This window comes from Monodelphis domestica, chromosome 3 (assembly GCF_027887165.1).
Source record: "Monodelphis domestica isolate mMonDom1 chromosome 3, mMonDom1.pri, whole genome shotgun sequence".
NCBI classification, from domain to species: domain Eukaryota; kingdom Metazoa; phylum Chordata; class Mammalia; order Didelphimorphia; family Didelphidae; genus Monodelphis; species Monodelphis domestica.
This window is the reverse complement of record NC_077229.1, coordinates 217247060-217272583: the sequence shown is the minus strand read 5'-3', so window position 1 is coordinate 217272583 and position 25524 is coordinate 217247060. Positions and strand designations below refer to the sequence as shown.

The 25524-nt window shown below is 35.8% G+C and overlaps 1 protein-coding gene across 3 annotated transcripts in view; it reads right to left on the bottom strand.

Annotated features, from left to right (window-relative positions):
• The window catches only part of CDKAL1 (CDK5 regulatory subunit associated protein 1 like 1), a 704381-nt gene that overhangs the window by 601933 nt on the left and 76924 nt on the right, over positions 1-25524 (bottom strand). For all 3 annotated transcript variants that reach the window (XM_001375837.4, XM_007487880.3, XM_056823496.1), the window contains one exon: positions 9531-9615. In XM_001375837.4, the coding sequence (XP_001375874.2) occupies positions 9531-9615 (85 nt within the window). The remainder of the gene's footprint in view (positions 1-9530; positions 9616-25524) is intronic.

The following is a 25524-nucleotide window of genomic DNA, read 5'->3' as shown; positions in this document are numbered from 1 at the left end:
GTTATTTTTCATTCCTAAAACCTTTCAATCTGAAAATTACAGCTGACATTATCCCATACCAAACCACTATATCAGTACTTTGAAAATCAGTTAAGACATAATCTAATATGGTTATATATTTAAATATTATTTCAAAAAAATGAATAAATTTTTTTTATTATTAAGACCATATATACTAATACCCACCTAGGTAATAGCTGGTTATCTTCAGAAAGTCCTAAAAATATTATTCCCATAATAATAAAGTAAAATACTTTTTTTAAAAAAGGATATGCTAAAAGACAATAAATGAAACAATAGGGCCTATTTGGAACATGTAGTTATATATTAGGTCATAAGGAGGGTTTTTAATTACCTGTGATCAAAGCTTTACTGACCATTCTTTACCTTCATTTATATAAAGCACACATGATGAGTTTATTTTTATCAACCTCAAAATGATCTATTTTAGCCATAATAAAAAAAGCCACAAAACCATTAACTGAAAAATCTTTTTCCTTTTAACATACTCACTAAGTACAAGTTTTATTTTTGTCAAACTTTTTATCTTTTTTATTTACCCAAGAGCTTTATCAAGTTAAAGACCATCTTGTCTAAAACAAATAGAAATGAATAAAACTGGGAGAGGTCAACCAAAATGGGGATGGTAGTTTGTATTTAAAAGATGTATTGATAACACAGTTAGACAAGTTCCTAAAAGATTATATCAGAAAAAAACAAAAGCAATGGTACTTTTTAAGATTGCAGTCTTCAAAAAGCCAACCTAAAGCATTATAAATCTACTTTTTATATCTTATCTCTCATTCTTTCTGCTGAACAATATGAAAATCAGTGATAAAAATAAAGAAAAAACTTCAGTATCAGTGGAAAGTCTGAAACATCATATTCTTAAAGAAATTCACTTTGTTTCTAATGAATGCATATCCTCACTTCAACTAGGCTAATAAAATGTAAAACATATTTTGATAATTAAAAATTAGTTATGGTTAATAAGTTAATTGCAATTCAATTTAATTCAATAAACATTTATTAAAGACCTATTATGTGCCAGGTACTGTAGTAAATAAGAAAAAGAAAGCAGAACTTTGTCCTCAAGGAACTTAACAATCCAATGGGGAAGGGCAAGACTTTCATTAAAAAAAATGAGTATAAAAAGACTTAAAATGTCACCTCCAGACCCTTTAAAGTTCTGTTTTCTAAAATTCAGATCCCTATTGTCAGCACTCTGGGATCTCCCATAGGGAGGGAGTGCATGAGTTTGAGGAACCTCAAACTGGATCAATCATAGAGACTGGGCAGGTACAAATGGCAAAAGGATGTAGGGGAATGAATTTCTTCCCTGAATTTCAGGCAAGATAATTGAAAGGATCAGTGGTAGAAAGAAAAAACATCCTAAAGCTAGAAGCTGTTTGAAACAGGTAATGCAGTGCTCTTTCATAGAATAAGCCATGGTTGTAATTAGCTTCCTATTTGGAAGAGTCTCTTCCTTCTCCCCATCCTCCCCTAAGGTAAAGCTAGTTTCCCTAGAGGGAGTTAAGAGACTAATCATTGCCTAAAGAAAAAGACATTCCAGTTGTTTGTTTTTTTACCATCTGCCTTGAGGAGCAATTCTAAAGACTCCTAGCTTCTAGGTGGCAGCAATCAGCCCAGCAGGGGCAGCAACAGTGATCAAGGTCAGAGGTTGGGTGGGGAAGGAGGCCAATTTAGGATCGGAGCTGGAGATCAGGAGGAGTATTTCTGGAATCTGGGGACTGGGACCAGGTGACCGATCTAGGTACAGAATATCAGGAGGAAGCAGTATCAGCCACACCAGAGTCAGCAGCAAGGAGCAATGAAGGAGGAATGAGGAAGGAAGGACTCAAGCAGTTGGATGAGAAAAGTGGTTTATTTCTTCTTAGCCAAGAGTCCCTCCACTAAAAATAGCTCAGCCAGTAGGGAGAGCAAGCAACCAGGTAAAAAGTAGGAAAAGAAAAATGCAGCAGCTCCAAAGAGAGTTGGAGTTTGCGAGGGTGGGTGGGGTGGACAAAAAGCCTTGGCAGGAGAAATGTGACTTAAAAAAAATTTATCTCGGCTAACTTAAAAATTTGAGAGGTTCTTCTCAGACTAGTGATTGCCATCAATGTAAAAGTTAAAATTAAATATCAAAAATAATATTGTATTTTAAGAGATTTATTAATGATCATTAGAAATCAAGGAATAAAGAAGATAAAAAATAAAGACCACATGCCCATGGCTGGTTAGCCATTTTTTAGTCAACCCCACTCACCACCATCAATGCTGATTCTACATCAGAGAACAGGAGTCTCCAAAGCCCATACCCTTTATCCTCTGTCTACAGGAAGTATGTAATGACAGGAAGTCTATGTACTTCTTTTTTAGGGTTAATAGATTTTCAATCATACACTTATCAATAACTAAGAATGAATTGATAAATGGCAAAAATAGATCAGCAGAGAAACCATAATTGTCCAAGATGAACTGGGAGATTTTCTCTGCCTCTGAGGGAACAAGAATAAAGGTAGCAATGAAAAAGGCTACTAAAATTAATAGGGCAAAGCTAAGGGGTTGAAGGAGAGGACGATAAGCAGAATTATACAGTCCACACCTTCAAAACTAATGATCGAGTTAGGGAGACATTCCATATACAATGAAATAGAACTATATGGCAGTATAGGATGAGTAATGATAAATAGAGTAAACAAGAAAAAGCTAGTTATTACAAGTTAGGGTTTATATTCAAAGGCTAAGGGAAGGATTTTCCATTAAACACATAAAAGTATTGTCCAAATAATAACTGACATCAATAAATCACTTTTAAGTTTGCAAAGTCCCTTATTATATATTATCTGATTTGAGGTTCACAATAACCCAGTTAGCCAGACATTGCAGGTGTCAATATCCTAGTTTTACAGGTTGAGAAAATTGAAGGTCAAAGAGGTTAAACAATTTGACTTATTACACACACAGCAATAGAATCTGGATTGGAACTTAAGTCTTTCTGGCTTCAAGTCCAGCACATTATCTATTGCATCATGTGGCATAAACCAAGAAAGTGAAGTGACAATGAAAGGATAAAATAATGAATAGTGAAATAAAAAACAGGTAAAACAGATTCTTCTCCCCAAAATAAGAACTATTTGAAGAGTGAGTTTCCAATTTCATTTGTAAAAGTGTATTTTCCTGAAAACAAAAAAAGAACTCCAAGTGCACATAGACTGTGATATTTGGGATGGGAACCATTCAAGTTCTGCCATAGACTATATAAATTAATTATGTATCCTATACTCATCTCTGCCTTTAAAATCTATTTTAGTGCCATGGAAACAAATTATGGTATCTTATTCATAGAGGAAAAGAAAGGAATAGAAAAGAATAGGAAGGGGGGAAAGGAAAACAAAAAAGATAGGTGGTATTTTCTGTAAAACAAAATGTTCAAAACTAGTATTACTCTTATTTTTTAATTTGGGGACATAGAAAAAGAAAATTTGTTTAGTCTTTGTTCACAGATTAGCATTCATTTTGCTTTACATATTTACAAATAACAGCTGAAATTAGTCACATTATCAGTCTTAACTTATACTCTTATGAGATGACATAATTCTAAAAACAAAAAAATTAGGTTAAACTTTAACAAAAACTAGTTATAACTATCAAAAGTCCTTAGAAATTATAAAAATAATACATTTCATCACCTATATTTTTATAGGAAAATACTTCCACGAAGCAGCATGTTGCACTGCAAAAAAATTTATATTAGATCTCATTTTCTCTAGATGACTTTTTATTAGTGACTGACTTAATCATTTCAAATACTGAGCAACTACTGGAAGTCACCTTCATAGTAGAGATTACAAAACCTACTTTTAAAAAATCAGCGATTTTCTTATTTTATATAGTTCAAAATATTTACTAATAATATTATTAAAATGACAATTAGTGGACATTCACAGAATTAGATTTTAATTCAAACCTCCCATTTTACAAATGAGGAATCTGAAGTCCACAGGTCAATGACTTCATCAAGGTCATACAATTAGTGAGATAGGCAAGATTTGAAACAAGGTTGTCTCTATCCAAAATCTGGACAACAAGTCAATTGCCTACAGCAGTAATGTTTTGGGGGCCTAGGGGCAGTGCTACCTATAAAAGAAACATGCCCATTTTAATGTCACTAAAACAGCACAAAGTAGCTGATTTTTCCAGAACAATCTTCATACTTGAAGGAAAAAAATAATCTAAGTAACACAGAACCTTTTTTTTTCCCCAAAAAAATGAAAAATATGGAAGTTTTTCTAGAAGTAAGGGTCAGGTAAATGTAAACTTTTTATTTCTTTATTCTACTCTGGATATCTTCTGTCTCACAACCCTTAAATATGGGCAGGACTCAAAGCTGATTCCTCAGATATCTAATCCTTTCTTCACAATCAATCAATAAACTTTTAATTGTTTGCTATCTACTGCTTTAATTGCTGAGGACAGAAAGAAAAACCAAAAATAATCTCTTTTCCTCAAGAAACTTACATTCTACTGGGAGGGATGACATATAAAAATCAATATGGAAAATGTAGAATAGATATTAGATTTTTAGAAGAAAATATGATCTTTCATTCACTCTCAAGGATACCAATTATCACGTCTAGACTATGCAAATGATTCCCAGTTCCATATATTAATCTCACAATAGCTTTCCCTTCTCCATGCCTGAGCTAAATAGTTAGCTAAATATTCTTTTATATTACACTTAATTATATTAAAATAAAAAATCATAATCTTTCCAAGTTAAAATATTCTAATTAACAAAATAAAATAAATCCCTGTTAGAAGTCTCTCCCAAAACTGGTTAATAATGTAAATAAATGACAACCCAAGTTTTATGAAACAAGCTAACTTAAATGACAAGGATGTGAATGTCAAAGTCTAAGACATATGGCAGTGATTGCCAACCCTTCCGAGACAGTGTGCCGGACCTTCCCTCACCTCATCCCCCAGACCAAGTGTCATGCTGACCCCCCCCCAGACTTCATGTCATACCCTATTCCTCACCATATGATGGGTATGTCCCATTCCCCTCTCTATCCTACACAGGTGAGAGAGAAAGTATTACCAATGGGCTACTGGGCAGAGGGGTGGGTGAGGTGAATTTAGAGAGGAGGAAGGGAATGGCCCGAGTGCACAGTTCCCCTCCAGCTCTGCAGCCTGTGAGCCATCCACCTTACCCACTGTGAGATCCCTTTAAGTTGCTGGTCAGGAGCCAGGGATGTGAAAAAGCCTTGTCAGGCTGGTGGATAGGGGGAGGGGAGCAGCTCCACCCAAGTCCCTCTGCCTTTCTAGTAACAAATGGGGGGGGGGGGGGGGAGGGGGGCAGCTGCATAAACACAGAGAGTACCATCTTTGGCACCCATGCCATAAGTTCACCATCACTGACATATGATCACCTCTTCCCCTTTGCTCCCTGCCCATTCTTCATTAGGAAACACTCTGGTGGGGTGTTTGAGGTCTTAGAGGCCTTCAAAGAAGTAAGGATCCTTACTAGTGAGAAGAACCTCAGCTTCATCGGAGGCTTCCAATCGCCAAATTACCAGTATAAAGCCTTATATTGTGCTTGAATAAAGAAATCTTTGTACTCTCCCTAAGAAGCAAAGAAGTATACATCAGTTTTCCATGGCTCCCATGGGGCTCAAATTTCTCACTACAGCACAGCCTAGTGTCTTCCCATTCAGAAATTCTACCTGTCATAAAGCCTGCTCCCTCTCTCAGGCGTGGTAAGCTTAGCCATTGCCTCCAATATTCCATCACCTGGCTGGAATCATAAATGGTCATCCTCATAAATATAATCACTCTTAGTTCAAAACCTTGACTCTAGGCTGGGGTGGGGGGAAAGACAGAGAGAGAGAGAGAGACCCTCCATGAAAACCATCAGGCACTTTCAGAAACATCTTCATCACCCATGTAAGTGACCAAAGTGCACTGGGAACACACTGTCCGTGTCCCCAATCCAGAACAATTCTCTGTGGTCCAAGAGAAACATATGCATTGGTCTTTCACTTGCTTTTCCACTGCTACTCAGAAGTCTTAAGACTGCTAAAATAGTCCAAATCTTATGTAGAAGCAAAAACTACAACTGCAAACAGTGGTGATGATAGCTAACACTAAGATAGCAGCATTAACTATGCGCTAGGCACTGTACTAGGCATTTTGCATATAATCTCATTATTTTAACCTCATAACAATCCCTCTGAGAAATAGGTACAATTATTATCCAGATGAGGACAATGAGGTGAACAGAAGTCACAGAGCTATTAAGTATCTGAGGTAACACTTGAACTCATTACTCCAGGTCCAGAGCTCTATCACCAGCACTGTCTAGCTGCTCCCAGTGGTCCTGGACTAAAAGACCAAAGTTATACAGATTCATCAAAGAATATTTTACAAAGTCTATCAGATATGACTCCCTAATTGAGGTTTAGGAATAGTCTGTGCTGAAAATGACTACCCCCAAACAAAAGGTAATAAAGAAGAAAAAAGAAAGAAAACCAGCTTCAAATCTCAGAAGGAAACCTAATCCCTACACAGTGGTCAAATTCCTTCAAGGAATTTAGAATTGGGGATGAGAGTTGACTATAAGTCATTCTCTCACTTTCAGATTAAAAACCTCAACCAAAATGTTCTTATGTGAATTCACTTATGATTTATTTACATTATTAAGCCATCTTAACTTGATTCTGCACAAAATCTATATATGTCCTTATGTGTATAAATTGTACCCCCTTGGTGTCTGTCCATCAAATGGGGAATGGCTGAACAAACTGTGGTGTCTGATGGTGATAGAATATTATAGAGCTAAAAGGAATAATGAACTGGAGGAATTCCATGTGAACTGGAACAACCTCCAGGAAGTGATGCAGAGTGAGAGAAGCAGAACCAGGAGAACATTGTACACAGAGACTGATACACTGTGGTACACTGAATGTAATAGACTTCTCTAGTAGTAGCAATGCAATGATCCAGGACAATTCGGAGGGACTTATGAGAAAGAACGCTATCCATATTCAGAGGAAGAATCATGGGAGCAGAAACACAGAAGAAAAACATAAGATTGATCACATGGTTCAATGAGGATATGATTGGGATGTTGACTTTACACGATCACTCTATTGCAAATATTGATAATACAGAAATAGGTCTTGGTCAGTGATACATGTAAAACCCAGAAGAATTGTGCATCAGCTATGGGAAGGGGGAGGGAGAGGGGGGAAAAGTATTCTAAATTAATTCTTTAAAATTAAAATTTCTGAAAAAAATAAATAATTGTACCCCCTTATTCTGTTAAAAAACTCATCTTTGATAAGCATCAGTCCCACCCTTTGACTACCTATCCTTTTTGCATTCTGGCATATAATATGGCAGGGGGTTGGTGGAAGTCCCCTCAAGACTAGTGACAGAGCAAAAAATCAGGACTTGGACCCAGAACATGTCTGATCATGAGATTTCTCTCTTTCTCTTTTTCTTTCTCTCTGTGTCTCTCTCTTGCACTCTCCTCTTTACTAATAAGTAAATATAAATTAATATACAATCTCCAGAAAATTCTAATTATAACATTCCTTTCTATATAGAGCTATCAAAATTTCTACTATTCCCTAGTGAGATCCAAGCAAATTTGCTCTCCAGTCCTATTACCAAAAGGCACATGAAATTTTCACCCAAAGGAACTCTGCCACAGTCTGGAATTCCAAATTTGCCTAAAAATAAGTCAGATAGTTTCAGTCTATTGTAAACCTTAAAATTTCTTAGACTTATGAATGTTGGAAATTTCCCCATTGAGAAATTTCATACTGGAAAAAATTTCCACTGATTGTAAGAACTCTATTGGAATATGAAACTCCTTGGCATGGGAGGATCCTTCTCTTCCCTACTTAAGACTACTTTAGGACAGAAACCTTTTGCTAAACAATGGAAAGGGCTTTGACCTATGCTTAAGCATAGAACAGAAAGTTCTTTGAGTCATGATTGATTTTAGAATTGATACAATAGAGATACTTGGAATGACAGAACCAGGTCTTGGAAACTACAATCTCCACCCTACTCAGAGTAACAGGATTTAGGAAGGGCTGCAGCAAAGATCAAGATTTAATTATTTGAGAATATGACCTTCAACAGACATGTGCAAAGGGGACAGACCTCTGGGCGGTCTTGGGTTAAGCTAGAGCCACCATTGGCACAGGGGAGACATCGACAGTGATTGGTAGATGTGAGAACTGAGGGGAGAGAACTTAGATGGTTGGCTTAAAGATAGGGGGGTCTGAGGACTGAAGAGGTTGATGCTCTGGAGGAGGGCTGAGAGGAGAGAGGTCCTGGAGGGAGAGCTACTAGAGAGGTCTTGAAGGAGGCTGTGGAAGGAGAACTCAGGAGGACTCAGGAGGAGAATTCTCTGACAACTTTTCTTGAAAGGAGGCTCTCTTGAAGGTGGAGCCTGAGGTTGGCATGAGAAGCCTTACCTAGAGAGATCTTGGGTGAGTGTTAAAACCAACTGACTGATTTATCTCTTAGGACTGAGGTCTAGGCCTTATTGGCTTGAGGCCCTTCATTCTTATTCCTTTCTTACTTTCTCTCTTTTTCTATTGATTAATCAGTGTATTATAAATTAAATTTCTCTATAAAACCCAGTTGGCTTGGGCATATTCATAAATTGGGAATATATTCCCTGGCGACCATCTTATATTTATATAAAACCAAGACACAGTAGAAAACATATTTCAGTGGTCATAATTGTTATATATTTCCTTTGCTCCCAAACATTTTAATTATCACATTTTATGGCTCCCACTCTCTTATCTACAACTATTTAATGCTCAAAACTATTTTAAATCTAACACTGTGACTAAAGAAAGTGAAAACAGTTAAGCCCTAAACACCAGGGACTGAATCACCAAAAAACAAAACAAACAAAAAGCAATTTAGCTTTTTCCATGCAACCTGAAAAGGAAATTGCTTAGGCAACTACATTGAGCATAGCTTCACAAATTGCCAACATTGGATTCTATGAAACAAATATATTAAAACTTCATATATTCTCAAATAAACTATTAAAAAAATTACACTAATAGGTAATGATGTAAAAAGGTACAATTTGTGAAAGATACAAATCAGCCATAATCATATATCAAAACAAATTTCCAACTTTCCTGGTACTTTTCAAAGAAACTTCATATTCATATTGAATTGTAAAGTACCTTTTAAAAGTGAACTCTTGGGTTCGAGTCAAGAACACATGTGATACCCAGTGGAATCATGTGCCAGCTATGGGAGAGATGGGGGGAGAGGGTGAGGAAAAGAAAATGATTTTTGTTTCCAATGAATAATGTTTGGAAATGACCAAATAAAATAATGTTTAAAAAAAAAAAAGTGAACTCAATTCAACAAACCAGTAAACATTTAAGTAACCACTAAGAGTAAGCCACTGATTTAATAATTACCTTTTTCAAATAATTCTCTGTTTCCTTTGGAAAGTAAAATGACCAATTTTCACTTACTTAATTGAGTTTCTAAAGTGATCTTCAGCTGGATTTTTCACAGTGCAACTATTCAGCAGCCACAAATCTGCTTCTGATGGATTTTCTAAAAACCAGAAGAGGAACAAAGAAAAGCAATGTAATTTAAAATTTTATATGTATATATATATATATATATATGTATACATACATACATACATATATATATATGTGATCCTGTAAAATCCTGGAAAAACTAAATGATTAAAGGGAGATTTAAATAGAATTCCTCCTTAAGAGTACTATTGTGAGGCCTCATTTTGGAATGAAGACTAAGCTGTGTCCCAGAAAGTCATTCAAAAGAAGCCCAAACTAATCATAGGTTCTAATCTACAGTATAAATAATCTGATTACGTTTCTACCTGGCAAGAAATTGTATCATCTTTTTGAGGACTAGCCAAGACAAGTATAAAAAAATTTATCATTTAAGGGTTGGTCACTAATTGATTAGTTATATGGCTATGGAAACCTACCTCCACTTGGATAATTGATGCCTGCTTCAAACTCATCATGCTCTAAAATGAACTATTCACAGTCAACTTAAATACTTAAATCTCTTCTTCCAACTCTTTTATTTCCATATATTATCATTCCTCCAGTTACTCAAATTAAAAACCTCAAAGGATCAAAGGGACAGAAACTCAGATCAGAGAAGTTAAGTGACTTATCTAGTCAGAACTGGTTAAACTTTTAAGAGTTAATTAGAAGTAGTCAAAACCGATTAGAAACTATTAAAATTAGATAGTTTTAGGATGAAGAAATCAAGTATATGAAAAAATGTTCTAAATCACTACTGACTACAGAAATACAAATGAAAACAATTCTGAAGTATCATCTCACACCCATCAGATTGGCGAAAATGGCAGATGCTAAAAGGGAGGTGCAACAGAGGACTGATTCAATCATTTTAGAAAGCAATTACGGATTATGTCTAGAGAGTTATAAAACTGTGCACTCTTGGACCAAGGAGATCAGGGGAAAAGGAAAAGAATCTATATGTTCCAAAATATTTATAACAGTTTTCTTGTGGCGGCAAAGAACTGGAAACCAAATGGATGGCTATCAATTGGAGAATAGCTAAATAGATTGTGATATATGATTGTGGTGATAGACTACTGTGCCATAAGAAACAATTAACAGGCTAATTTTTTTTAAAATAATGAAGAGTGAAATGAGTGGAAGCAGGAGAACATTATGTATAGCTACAGATTGAATATTTGAGGAATAACTTGTGAATGTTAACTTCCATAGAATGGACTTAAAAATGGAAACACAAAAAGCAATCTATATATGCATATCTGTTTGCTGGATAATGCCTTCTATGGTGAGGGTAGGAAAGGGCTGAGATATGTAGAAATAAAGTACATTATTTAAAAAATGTAGAAATTTCAAAGAAAAATTATTGAAATTAGTCAGAGCTCGCAAGAATAGGTTAAAAATCAGTCAATGTTAACAAAAACAGGTTGGGACCAGTTAGATCTGACTAGAACCAGATCAACTCAGCCAAAACTAATTTGTAACAATTAAATAACATCTGACCCTGTTTAGACTAGTACAAACTGGTCTATATCAGTTGAAAACATTTCAAACTAAGTGAGTCAGAAAACTAGTTGGCACTGGTAAAAAACATGTCAAAACCAGCCAGAAATATTAAAAACAGAATGAGATCAAATAGTCCTAAACTGGGTCAAATCAGTCAGAACCAGTTGAAACCTGTAGGAAACTGGATAAAGTCAGTTAAAACTATGTTCCAACTGATCAAAACCAGACACAGTCAAAACCAATTCAAATATTGCCAACAACCAATGAACCCATTATAATCAATGGACTCAAAACCTATGTACCCAACAAAGTATGTCCTCAACAACCAATGACCCAATTACCTTTGTATCCAGATAATTAAATTTGATGCTGGAGAAAAACAGAATAGACTCCTATTCCCCTGTGACTTCCCAAAAGATGTATCATTAGCTAATCCCAAGATATTCATAGATGTCCCTTCACAGGGTGACCTCTAAAGATATAGTTCTTAAGGGCCATAGTTAATTAGGTCATTTGATACACAAGTAACAGATCATTTGATACATTGTTCATTGGGTTCATAGGTAGTTGTGTGATCGTGTACGATTGGTTACATAGTTAATTGGGTCAATAGACACATAGGTAATTGGGTCATTGGATACATAAGCCATTGGGTCATTGGGCAAATAGATAACTTGGTCATTAGGTCCTTAGATACTTAGGTAATTGGGTCATTGTTGAGTCACTGGTCATTGAGTTGTTTGTATGTTGTAACTTCCATTAGATTGCAAACAGAGGTTGCCATTTTTTTATACCTTCATATCCCTAGTACCTAGCAAACAGTAGTTTCTTAATAAATGTTTATTGATTGAATAAGAAGTAAAATTTGAATGGAGGATTTATAAAGGAAAACACTGAAACATAAGTATGAATATAAAAGAAGACCAGATCATTGAATGTCTTAAATGCAAGCTTTGGATCAAGTTTGGATCTTAACTCCCATACTTCAATTAACCAATCGACCAATATTTATTAAATGTCGACTATGTGCCAGGCACTATACTAAGTGAGGAAGATAAAAAAAATGCAAAAGATAGCCTCTGTCCCCAAAGAGCTTAAAATCTTATAGGGGAGACAATATGCAAACAAATATATACAAAGAAAAACATATACAGGACAAACAGGAGATAATAAATAGAGAAAAGGCATTGAAATTAAGAGTGGTTAAAAGGCTTCCTTTAAAAAGGTGAGATTTTAAATGGAATTTAAAGAAAGCCAGTAAGATCAGTAAGCAGAGCAAAGGAAGGAGAAGGATCCAAGCATGGTGGACATCCAGGTGAGAATATTTATTAATAGTATGACCTTGGGTAAGTATATTTCCATTTTTTAGTCCTTGGGTCTCTCAGCTACAAGAAGAATTTGGGCTAAATCATCTCTCAATTCCCCTCCAGCTCTAATAACTAATCATCCAATAACAATTCTTTAGCCATTTATTCAATAAGCATAGATTTTATTAAGATTCTGCTACATGCCAGGAACTGTGTCAATTGCTGGGAATATAAGTTTTTAAAATCACACACACACACACACACACACACACACACACACACACACACACACACACACACACACACAACAATCCCTACTCCAAGTTCTACAGTGCATTCTGAGGAAGTAACAAAACCATAAACAAACAGAATACATACAAAATAAGTACAAAGTCATTTCCAGAGGGTGGGACAAAAGCAATTGGAGGTACCCATTCAGGATAGACCATTTGGAGGGTGCCCCTTGCACTAAACCTGAGCTCTGAAGGAAGTCAGGGCTGTAGAAGGTTCAAGTGAGAAGGGAGTAGATTCTAGGTAAACAGGTTAGGCTGTACAAAATCATAGGTATGGAAGATGAAATGTTGAGTGTGTGAAGGAAATTGGGGGGACTTTGATCACAAGGATAGAATTGAATCTCTAGAGTCCCCTGTAGTCAGCAGGAAAGTCAGCAATTGAGGTAGGGGACATGGAGGCAGGAGGCAGCTCAGATGTCCCTGGGGGACCCCTTGGGGGGCCCAGGCAAAAGAGAAAGTTGGCTCACATGGTGTGATGTGTGAGAGTCAGGGAACAGAGAGAAAGTTTGATGAACTAAGGCAAGACAGAATTTTAGCCTCTCAATTTCTGTGGCAGTGTTGACCAGGGGAGCCCACATGGCTCCTGTGGAACAACAAGCTAAGTGGAGAAACTAGAGTAAATCATTCCTAAAAGTAATCTACCTCCTCTCTCTCTCTTTCATCCTTCTCCCCTTCTCCTTTCTAATTAAATAAAATCATTAAGTCTATAGCCAAATTAAAAGTTTTAATCTTAACAATTATAAGGAGAACAGCAAGGAAGTGAGTTTGGCTAGAATACAAAGATTAATATGCAAAAAGACCTCAGAAGGTAAGCTGGAAATAGATTATAAAAGGTTTCAAATGACAAACAGAAGAGTGGGTATTTTATTGTAAAAGTAATCAGGAGCTTCTCAATTAGATATACCAATTGGGAGAAAACTGCTCCTGTGGGACAAAGATCTCCAAGAGTGTGAGAACTCCAGCTGAACTAAGCTGAATGCCTAAAAGCTCAGGGACAAGGAAGGGGCAAAGACATTCTCATTCAAAAGTAAAAGCCACCCCTTCACAAGGCTATGGCCAAAGCATATCAATCTATACTTTGCATATGCTGAAGCCCAGGAAGAAATGCCATGAAGCTGAAACTCTCACATCTGCAGCAAATGGCAGGAAAACACATTCATGAAAAGTCAAAGAGCTTTCCCAAATAAAATTTCAGGAAAGAATATATATTTACAGACAATAAATAGGAAAAGGGAAACAGACAAGAGGGACAGTAGGAAGGGCATAGCTGAGACCAAAGCTCTGCCTGATGCTCTCCCACCACCAGGCCAAAGATGAAAAATCAGAAGAGGGGGAGGAAGACACATGTCCTGGGACCTTCTAGCAAAGAAAGAGTAAAGTCACTAAGTCTGTGCATAAAAATGAGTCTCAGTTCAGTGAATAAAGGAATGAGATATGGCCATTTATCAAAGGAGCCTAGCTTTAGAACTCTAAGGCACCCAAGTGGTACAACTGCCTTGTTCCACAGATGAGGCCAAAGAGGAGAAGTGATTTTCCCCAGAACAATTGGGTGGTGAGTGGGATGAGAATCACTGCTTCACTATGGAGAATGGCAGTGAGCATGGAGTGGAAGGTAAATAAGGGAGGGAGTTCAAAAAAAAGCAACTAAATTTAATAAATGGAAATTGTGTCAAGGAAGAATAAATGATGAGCTAAATGGCTAGGAAAAGGAAGCAAGATTATCAGAAGTGAAGGCAAAGGGTGGCTCAGTGGATTGAGACTCAGGCCAAGATCGGAAGTTCTGGGTTCAAATCTAGCCTTTCCTAGCTGTGTGACCCTGGGCAAGTCACTTAACCCTTATTGCATAACCCTTACTGCTCTTCTGCCTTAGAACCAATACACAGTATTGATTCCAAGATGGAAAGTAAGGGTTCTAAAAAAATTGTGAAGGCAAGAAGATCTGGTTTGTGGGAAGAGAGGATGAATTTCCTTGAATATTCCATGTTCTATTATGACTCTAGGAAACACTTTTCTTTCTTTCATACTGACTGGACAACATGTTAAAACAAGCAGAACTTTAAAAACTTAATTACATAGGTCTTTGTTATTTTTATATGTTATTCTTTAGAACAGATAGCAAGCCTGAAAAGGAAAAATCCTACTTCATAGCTTGAGTTTCCTATGGTAATGAATGCTAGCTTCAGTTGTTTGGCTAAACCAGTTGTAAAGTACTTAACTGCAGGCAACTTCTGGCACATTCTCATTCATCCCATATTCACAAAGTGAAAAATTATAAGCTTCCTCTCTGCTGATCTCAACCAGAGTTTTAACAGATGGCACAGTTAAATGAGGAAGGTGGCATGGAATATAACTAATGACTAACCATATGTCTCAAACAAAATAGTATTCTTGTCAAGGATATAATACAGGGTTCTCTATTATTTATTTATTCCTTTAAGATAGGCATATTAAACTACATTTGCATGAACTTACATTAATTTGGAATGAGGAACCTAAAGAAAAAACACAGACTTTCAAGTTCCTACTGAAATGCCAAAAACATTTAATTCAATTCAACAGCATTTCTTAAAGATCTATCATGTGTCAACTGCTAAGTAGATAAATGTAATCAAACAATATAAATACTTTGTCAGTTTTTTAAACTTTCTTATCTTTGGCCAAAAACTTCTGAAATAATCTGCAATAATTATTTTGCAAGTATTTTTTCCCTTAATATGACTGGATATTGGCCTAATTACATAAAATGCTCATCTTTCTCAAAGATGTCACCTACATGGACACTACATATACTCCAATTAGGGGAAGGAAGGGAAAATTACAAGAAGATTAATTTCAATAAGAAAATCATGTCAATGATGTCAGAACCTGAAATTTTGATGAATAAGCAAGAGAGGAAAGTGGAAATATACCAAATTTAGTGATACAAAACCCAGTAGAAATTCTGGCAGTACTTCTTATTACCTATGTGGCCTTGGGCAAATCCCTTCACTTTTCAAGCTTTATTTTTAAACTAAAAGGGTTGAACTAGATGGTCTTTAAGAACTAGACAATCCTCAAAATCCTTTACAGCTCAAAAATTGTATAACCCTACACATCAATGTAATTCACCAAACACTTATTAAAGTACCTAAGTGAAAGGCACTGTCCTAAAAATTTTGTTATAAAAAGACATCCAAAAAAATAATCCTTGTTCTCAAGGAATTTACATTTTATTACATTTATTACAAAATATATACAAATTAGTGAATAAAAGGTAATTTATGGAGGAAGGCTTCACTGAAGAGGTGAAGCCTAAGCTGAACCTTAAAGGAAGTAAGGATTCTGAAAGGTTGAAATAAGAAGTATATACTAGGCATGAGCAAATTCAAGAAGGAACAAAATATACTTTCACCTTTGGGAAAGTTAGTAGTCCTATGTGCCTGGAATGTGGAATAATAATGTGAAATATATTGTGAAGGGTAGGTTATATCATAATATTGGGTGGTATATAACTATTTAAAATATTTTAATAATATAACTAATCAAAATTATTATATGGGAAATCCTCAACTCTGAAGATGAAACTAAAATGAAAAGCAATATAATATAAAAGGAAAAGCAGCCAAAGAAATTAGATAGAGAGAATGTCATCTGCTAAACAAATGATTCAGAGTAATGGGGAGTGGGCCAGACAAGGAAGAGGCAGCAAAGCTTCTCATACTAGCAATGTATTAGAAAAAGTGGGTGGTTCCATTTTACTCTTAAATATCTGCAATTATTCTCTGATATCATCTCTTCTATTGTCCTGAGTCTTCATTTCAGTATTTACTACATGCTCTTTTTATCACTCTAAATAACTTATAAGAAAAATGCATTTCCCTCTCTGTAGAAGTAAGATTCTTTGGGTGTGGAATATAATACATATTGCCAGACATCTGATATAATTGTTAATTTTACTTAACTGCTTTTTTGTTGTAAGGGATAGCTCCCAAGGGTCCAGTTAAGTGAAGGTGGTGTAAAAACCAACAATATTAATAACATTAAAAAAATTTTTTAAGAAATATAGGAAGACAAATAAAAAGACAATTGGTGCTCATGATTGGGACAAGTTGACATAATTTAATTAGCAATACTATCTAAGTTAACTTACTGATTACATGTTATATGTCAACCTACCAAAGAAAATTTTATAGAAATAGATAATTTGAAGGAATAAAACATTGAAAATCTCAAAGGAAATAATTAAAAGAGAGGAGTGAAAAAGACATAGTATTATTGTATCTCATATGATATTACAAAGCACAAACCATCCAAGGCACTTGGCATTAGTTAAATAAAATAATTAGTAGAATAGCTGGAATAGACAGAGAAAAGGGAAGATGATATATTTATTATTAATAAATACCTACTATGTGTCAAGCACTGTGCTAAATGCATTATAAATATTATTTCATTTGAGTCTTATAAATCCCTGGCAAATAGTTGCTATTATTATCTCCATTTTATAGTTGAGAAAACTGAGGCAGAGAGAGATTAAGTAACTTGCCTAGGGTCAAACAACTAGTAAATACCTGAAGCCAAATTTGAAGTCAGGTTTTCTAGACTCCAAGCCTAGTTCTCTATCCACTGTGTCACCTAGCAGTCCCTAAAAGAACAATAAGTAATCAAAAAGTATGGTCCAAGTATTTGATAAATCCCAAAAGATAAACCACTGGAAAGACTGCTATTGTGGCAGGAAGTGCTGGGAAAAATAAACAATCAAATGAAAATATCAACTGAATATAAATGATCATGGAATTAAAGAATTAGAAAACAGTAACTTTCACAATGATGGCTATGGAGAGAATTCTTTTTTTTAATATTAAGTTTATTTAATTAATTAATTTAGAATATTTTTCCATGGTTACATGATTCCAGTTCTTTCCCTCCCCTCCTCCCACCCGCCTCCTGTATCTAATGAACAATTCTACTGGGTTTTACATGTCTCATTGATCAAGACCTATTTCCATATTACTAATACTTGCACTAGGGTGATTGTTTAAGAGTCTACATCCCCAACCATATACCCATCAAACCATGTGATCAAATTTTTTTTATTCTGTGTTTATACTCCCACAGTTCTTTCTCTAGATATGGATAGTGTTCTTTCTCATAAGTCCCTCAGAATTCTTCTGGATCACTGCATTGCTACTACTAGAGAAATCCATTACATTCAACTGTACCACAGTTTATCAGTCTCTGTGTACAATGTTCTCCTGGTTGTGGTCCTTACACTCTGCATCAATTCTTGGAGGTCTTTCCAGTCCCCATGGAATTCCTCCAGTTCATTATTCCTTTAAGCACAATAGTATTCCATCACCAACATATACCACAATTTGCTCCACCATTCCCCAATGGAAGGGCATCCCCTCATTTTCCATTTTTGTACAAGTCTTTTTCCTTATTATCTCTTTGGATTATAAACCCCACAGTGCTATGGCTGGATCAAAGGGCAGACAGTCTTTTAGCACCCTTTGGGAATAGTTCCAAATTGCCCTTCAGAATGGTTGGATCAATTCACAACTCCACCAGCAATGCATTAATGTCCCAACTTTGCCACATCCCCTCGAACATTTATTACTTTCCTTTGCTGTTATTTTAGCCAATCTGCTAGGTGTGAGGTGATACCTCAGAGTTGTTTTGATTTGCATTTCTCTGATCATTAGAGATTTAGAACACTTTTTCATGTGCTTATTGATAGTTTTGATTTATCTGAAAATTCCCTATTCATGTCCATTGCCCATTTATCAATTGGGGAAAGGCTTGATTTTTTGGTACAATTGATTTAGCTCCTTATAAATCTGAATAATTAGACCTTTATCAGAGGTTTTTGTTATAAAGGTTTTTTCCCAATTTGTTGCTTCCCTTCTAATTTTGGTTGCATTGGTTTTGCTTTTTAAAAAAACTTTTTAACTTAATGTAATCAAAATTATACATTTTATTTTTTTAATATTCTCTATCTCTTGCTTGGTGTTAAAATCTTTTCTTTCCCATAGATCTGCCAGGTAAAGTATTCTATGTTCACCTAATTTACTTATAGTTTCCTTCTTTATAGTTAAGTCATTCACTAAGTCTGAATTTATCTTGTTATAGGGTATAAGATGTTGATCTAAACTCAATCTCTCCCATACTGTTTTCCAATTTCCCAGCAGTTTTTGTCAAATAGTGGGGTTTTGTCTTAAAAGCAGGGATCTTTGGGTTTATTGTACACTCTCTTGCTGAGGTCATTTATCTATGGGGAAAATTCTTTTTTTTTTAACTTTTAAGTTTATTTAATTAAATAATTTAGAGTATTTTTCCATGGTTACATGAATCGTGTTCTTTCCCTCCCCTCCTCCTACCTACCTCCCATAGCCAATAAGCAATTCCACTGAGTTTTACATGTGTTATTAATCAAGACCTATTTCCATATTATTAACATTTGTACTAGGGTGATCATTTAGGGTCTACATCCACAATCATATCCTACAGGGAGAATTCCTAATGCAAATGATAGAGGTGATCAAAAATGACAAAATGAAAACTGTGATCACACAAAATATATTTGGGGAAAGAATTAAATCCAGGTCTTCCTGACTCTGAATCTAACACTATCTAAATCTACTGTGCCACCTAGCTGCCTCTAGTGATATTAATGTCTAGAAAGACAAATCAGGAACAGATAAAGAGATAGATAATAAGATAAATGGTATTAAAAAGATATTGGATGCTAAGGAGGAAATGGGAGAAGAGAAAGGAATAAAATGGCCATTTAGTTTGCAAGCCTGGTTGTCTGAGAAGGTAGTGGTGTCTCCAAAATAAGGAAGTTTGGAAAGGGGTAGAGTTTATCGAAAACATGAGTTCAGTTTTGGCTATTGTCAAGTTTAAGATAATTACTGGACATCCAGGTCAAAATATCCAACAGATAGTTAAGAGATGAGAGCCTAGAGGTCAGAAGAAGAATAGGAGCTGGATAAACTGAGAATTATCGGGTTAGAGTTGATGGCTGAATGTATGAGAGTCAATGAGATCACTAAGTGAAATGGAGAGAGAGCAAGAAAAGAAGAGGCCCAGGACAAAGACTAACAGATGCATCCTAGGTAAAGATGTAACAAAAAGAGGCTGGGAAAGAGCTGTAGATGGGTAGAGGGGGAACTGAGATAGACCAGTGTCAAGAATACTAAGAAAACACAGTCTTAACAGTGTCAAAGTTAAGACTGAGAAACTATGATTAGACATGACATTCAAAGACCACTGGTAACTTTGGAAAGAACTTCCAGGTGAATGCTAAGCTCAAAAGTCAGTCCACAAGTTAAGAAAATAACAGTGAAGAGAGTGTTTTGTTCTTTTCAGAACCATTCTGTTAAGCTTCAGGCTCTCCCTCTGGCTTCCTACACCTCCAAATATTACTTCATTTGATCCTCTATACAGTCCTGGGAGATAGTTACTATTACAATCCCCATTTTATAGTTGAGGAAACTTAGACAGGATTAAATGACTTAGCCAGGTCTTCTGCAGGCCTAGCACTATCTCCACTGTACTACCTAGCTAGGAAACATGGGGATGTTTCCAAGTTAGAAGTGGCTGGACTTAACAAATTAAATAGAAATATGAAGAGAAAAAGAGAGAGGAATCTATATCTAGATTGTAAGCTATAATAAGGAAGGGTTTCTAAGAACACATTTCAGTTCTGTTTTGGACAAGCTAAATTCAAGATGTCTATGAGACATCCAGTTCTAGCTGCCCAATGGCTAATTGGATATGTGATACTAGAGGTTTGCAGAGAGGTCATAGCTGGAGAAGTAGATGCGAGAATCCATACCACATAATTGAATCCATAGGAATGGCTGAGATCAAGTAAAATAGAATAGAAAAAGAAAAATCAAGAGCCTGGAGGATATTTCTAAAGGGGGCACAAGGGAGGCAGGCACAGTCTGGATGAATATCCAGCAAAGGGGACTAAGGAAGTGGGTCTAAAAGGTAGGAGTAGAACCAGCAAGAAAGTACTTTCACAAAAACCTGGAAAAAATAATATTAAAGTGAAGAGAGTGACTGTGTTAGATTTAGCAATTAAAAGATTCGTAACTTTAGAGAGAGCATTTTTGGTTGAATGATGAGACATGATACTGGAAAGTTAAGAAGCTGGTGAAAGAAAAGAAAGTGAAGGCAGGCTTGTAGATAGCATTCTAAAAAGGGCAAGCACAATTAGGAACAAAAGCTAACTGGGATGGATAAATCAAGTGAAGGCTTCTTTGGGGATGGGGGAGACATGGGAACATTTGTAAGCACAGAATAGACAATCCTCACTTTATACCTTTATGAAAACATATATAATGCAAATTTGCCCTAGATGTGGGAGAAGGAAAAAGGGAGGCAGGAAAACCAAGGAGGAAAGGGGTCAGCACATGGTTCAAGGCTGCTTGGGGGCTAGGGCTGGGAAGCAGAAGGAGGAACAGTCTGGGAACTAGATCAGTCATGTCAGGTATTGGCCTCTACTAAGAGGAAGAACAAAGTTGGGGAGAGGAGGCAGAAAGGTGGGAGCTGGGCATGGACAAAGAAAGGAGAGTGGCAATGGGATGCGGACAGCCACTGTGGAACCCAAGTGCAAAGAAAGACACACCTGCCAGATAAGGGATGCATATACTGAGCCAGGCAAAGATCTCCCTAAGTCCTGGATTTGGAGGCAATGGCCATGGTCTGTTCTTATGCTTTTTTTTAGTAGGAAATTGGAGGACACTGAGCACCAAGAGACAGGGGCAGTAAAGCTAGCATTGGTGATTTTTGGATTGTGGATTTCTGGTTGAAATCTTTACATGAAATTGTATTTGCATAATGTGAATTAACATACACCAAGGACTGTCTGTAGCTTGTTGACCAGGAGAGATTGTAGAGAAGTGTGAGAATGGGAATAAGTGGGAGTAAATCTTGGGGAAGATGGGATGGAATGTGATCAAGTACTCCATTTAAAGAGTTTTAGTCCTTATGAGGAGAGATGTGAATGGAGGAAGAAGGAAGCAAATGGCCTCAAATTTTTCAGTAAAATATAAAGTTTCTCAGTTGAGAGACTGGGGAGGAGGAGGAATCATGGAAGTTTGAGTAGAATGAAAAAAAGGTCTGGAAAAGCTGCTATAATGAATGGGATAGTGAATCAGGGAAGTGTAAAAGGAATGCCTTGTTGAAGTGTGGGCTCAGTAGAGAGCATCTCATAAAATTGTAATGGCCTCTATTACTATAGTTTTATAAGATTTTATCCAGCTTCTTTAAGCAACACATAATGCAGAGCTAAGGCCTAAAAGGGTAAAAATTCATAGTGATGGGGTTGTGGCAAAGAAATCCAGAGAAGAGGAAAGTATAGAGATGAAGTGTTTCACTATGGATAGGCACAGGAGAGGAAAAGGATGGGACAATGGAGCCACTGTCTTGAGGACAGTCTAAGGAAACAAAGGATTGGAAGTCTCAGTGAGGATGAAGAATAAGGTTCAAGATTTCCCACCCAATATTTCTCTTCCTTTTCTAGGCTAAATTCCCTGACAGCAAGGACTGTGGTGTTTTTATCTGCCATTTTGCACAGCACAAGATTGCTTAATAAATGCCTTTTGATGCATTTGTAAAACTGGGAATCATCTACACTAACATGACAATCAAACCTTTCAGAAGTACAAAAAAAAAAAAACCTAGCTCTAAATAAAACATGAAGTTGAAAGTTTGTCATTGATCTTTTGTATCTCCTTAATATTTATGCCTAATCTTCAGTCACTCAATAGTAATGACTATGCCTATTATTAATACAGATAAGCATATAATTTGTTTAATTGCTAAATTTAGAGCAAAGGCCTACATTAGTACTACTAACAAGTTAGGTGACCATCAGGGAATTGCAACTTTTCCAAAACTGAGAATCATTACAAAGATCTTTCCAATTCTTAAACTGTATTTCATCAGTGATATTAACTTTGTTATAAGTTTTATCTGATTACAACACTAAATTCTGCATTCGTATTCATTACTATATTATGCTATGTTGACATTTTAGAAGAAACATTGGTTCCAAATATCTTAATGTAAACTCTATTTCTAATTTCAAAATTGGTATCTTCAGTTTATTAAATAAATACTAAGTAGTTTTTTTCCCAATCACCTTTTCTTAGGAAATTAAGATTCTATTTCACAAACTAAATCTGTTAATTCTCTTCTACTAGTCTAGAACAAATGTCAAAAATTAAAATTCTGAAGTGCTACCTCACAAATATAAATTTAATTGTTTTGTTTGGAGAATTTCTGCAGCCAAGAAAAAAAAAAGGCTGATTTAAATAATCTTTTAACTGGAGAAAACCTGGCAATGCAAAACAGACTTGAAAATAACATATTTCTTTCAGTTGTTCCTGAAGTAGTGCTGCCCCCAAGTGGCAACAGGGAGTATGAGTACATTCACTGAATTGTACTTCTGCATTCCAAAAAAAAAAAGGCAGAAATAGGTAATATTCTCATTTTAGCTCTAGGATAACATTTTATCTCTGGGATTGATTGAAGTATTTAGGGGAGATATTTTTCAGAAATAGGCCTGACCTTTAACAGCTATGACCCTGCACTTCAGAAATATGCTGAGAGAAAAATAAACATAAACCTAAAATCTGAAGAAACCTATCATTGGCAAGGACCCTGGTAAAGAGTCAGTTACACAACAAGTATTTATTAATCCTTTTATTTTATATATATATATATATATACATATATATATATATATATATATATAACATTCCTGCTACTAGTGCTTTTTCTCTCCTCAAATTTGCCTTTTATTTACATACATACACACATATATATGTATGCATATATAGTATCATCATCTTCCTTCTTCCCCCTTCCTCTTTCTTGCTCCTTAGAAGTAAGGCCTGTGCCTTTGCAATGTCTTATTCAGCGTAGGAACATATTTTAAAATATCTCTTGAATTGAACTGAACCACTACTAATTCATCTTATAGAATTAATAAGGGAGGGGGCAGCTAGGTAGCTCAGTGGATTAAGAGTCAGGCCTAGAAATGGGAGGTCATGGGTTCAAATCCGGCCCCAGATACTTCCCAGCTCTGTGACCCTGGGCAAGTAATTTAACCCCCCATTGCATAGCCCTTACCACTCTTTGGCTTTGGAACCAATACAAGACGTAAGGTAAGGGTTTAAAAAAAAGAATTAATAAGGAAAAAACATTTTGAAACAGTTTTGTTTGTCAGCCATACATATATATAATTTCATCATGTTTTAAATGACCTGAGAATTTAAGGAAATTTGTGAATCCATTTAAAAATAATAATAAGAATAGCCCAAAAACTCTTACGGCAAAGAAAAGAACTAAACTTTTCCCTTCTGTGGTATAGAAAACTCTTAGATGAGGAAATGCCTTCAACTATGAAAACCCAGGGCCATACTGTCTCTGCCTACTAATAGCCCTAAATTGCCTAGAGCACTCAGAAATTAAATGGCTCAACTAGGGCCACACAACCAGTATGTCAATGTATCACAAGCCTAACTTTAACTCAGGCCTTCTAGAATGTGAAGCCAACTATTCATTATGCCACACTGCTTCTCACAAAATAATAATAAATGAAGATCAAGGTACACATAAAGAGATAAACAGAGCCAGAGTTAGAAACGGATAGTAAGAGAGACACAAAGGCAGAGGTAAGAATATAAACTCACTCCAATACAACATATAGTAATATTCTTAAATAATATTTGATCATCGGCTGAAGAATAACAGAATACAAATTAGAACATAGCTTAAAAGATAATCTAATTCTGTTGGCAAATCTATGACACAGGTGCCAGGAAAGGCTGCTCCCCTCCCCCTCTCCACATGTGCCTGAGGGAATTTCTCCCAACACCTGCCCCTCTGCCCAGCAGCCAATTGGAACACTTCCTCCCTCCCCTGTCTGAGGTAAGGCAGGGGACTCACATGCAGTGTAAGAGTTGTGGTAGTGGTTTCGGCATCCAGTCTCTAAAAGGCTTGCCATCACTGATCTAATTCAATCCCCTTCTCAATGAGATAATGATCACTGAAAATTTGGCTGCTGGGAGGTCACTAATCAGAAGAACCCAAATGTCAAAACAGCAAGGAGAGAGTATGAATACTACCCATGTGATAAAAGAAATGACATAGTTAATAACATATATTTGAATAGATATACTGTTTTTATCCTGAATGTCACATTCACACTGGATTTGATGAACAATGTCCATGGAACTGATATTAATCAAGTTGTTCAAAGAAAAAGGCTACATCAATGATCTTACCTATGTATTTGCAATAAGTTTAACCAGAGAGAAAAGAACTAAAACTGAGGTATGATTTTTCACCTGCCTTTGAAAATTTCAAATATGTTTCTCTAAAAAAAATCAATCTATCAGCAATGGTATTTTTAAAATAATCAACTTTAAGAACTACGTATTTGAAAACAATTAGGCAGAAAGTGACAAACATGCAGCCATATTGTCCATTCCTGGGTTTTGCAACCTTTATTAAGATTTGAAAGAAAGATTGACTCAACTAGTATCAGGAGAAGGGACGGTCATCAAAAGTAATCTTTCAAAATCTTATTTTTTAGAAAAAAACAATTAAGATATGATTAGTTTCCCCTTCCTATGAGAGGTAGTAGTCTCCCTCAAATTATTGATATGTACAAAGAGTTAACATTTTGCTCATTATACATTAAGCTTTTAAAGAGAAAGCCTATCTTATGTAAATTTTCCTCAACTGCAAATAGAGTTGGGTTAATAATCATAGCAGTAGATTCAATATGCAAACTAGATTTAAATATCTGAAAGAGCCTTATCCTGGGAACAT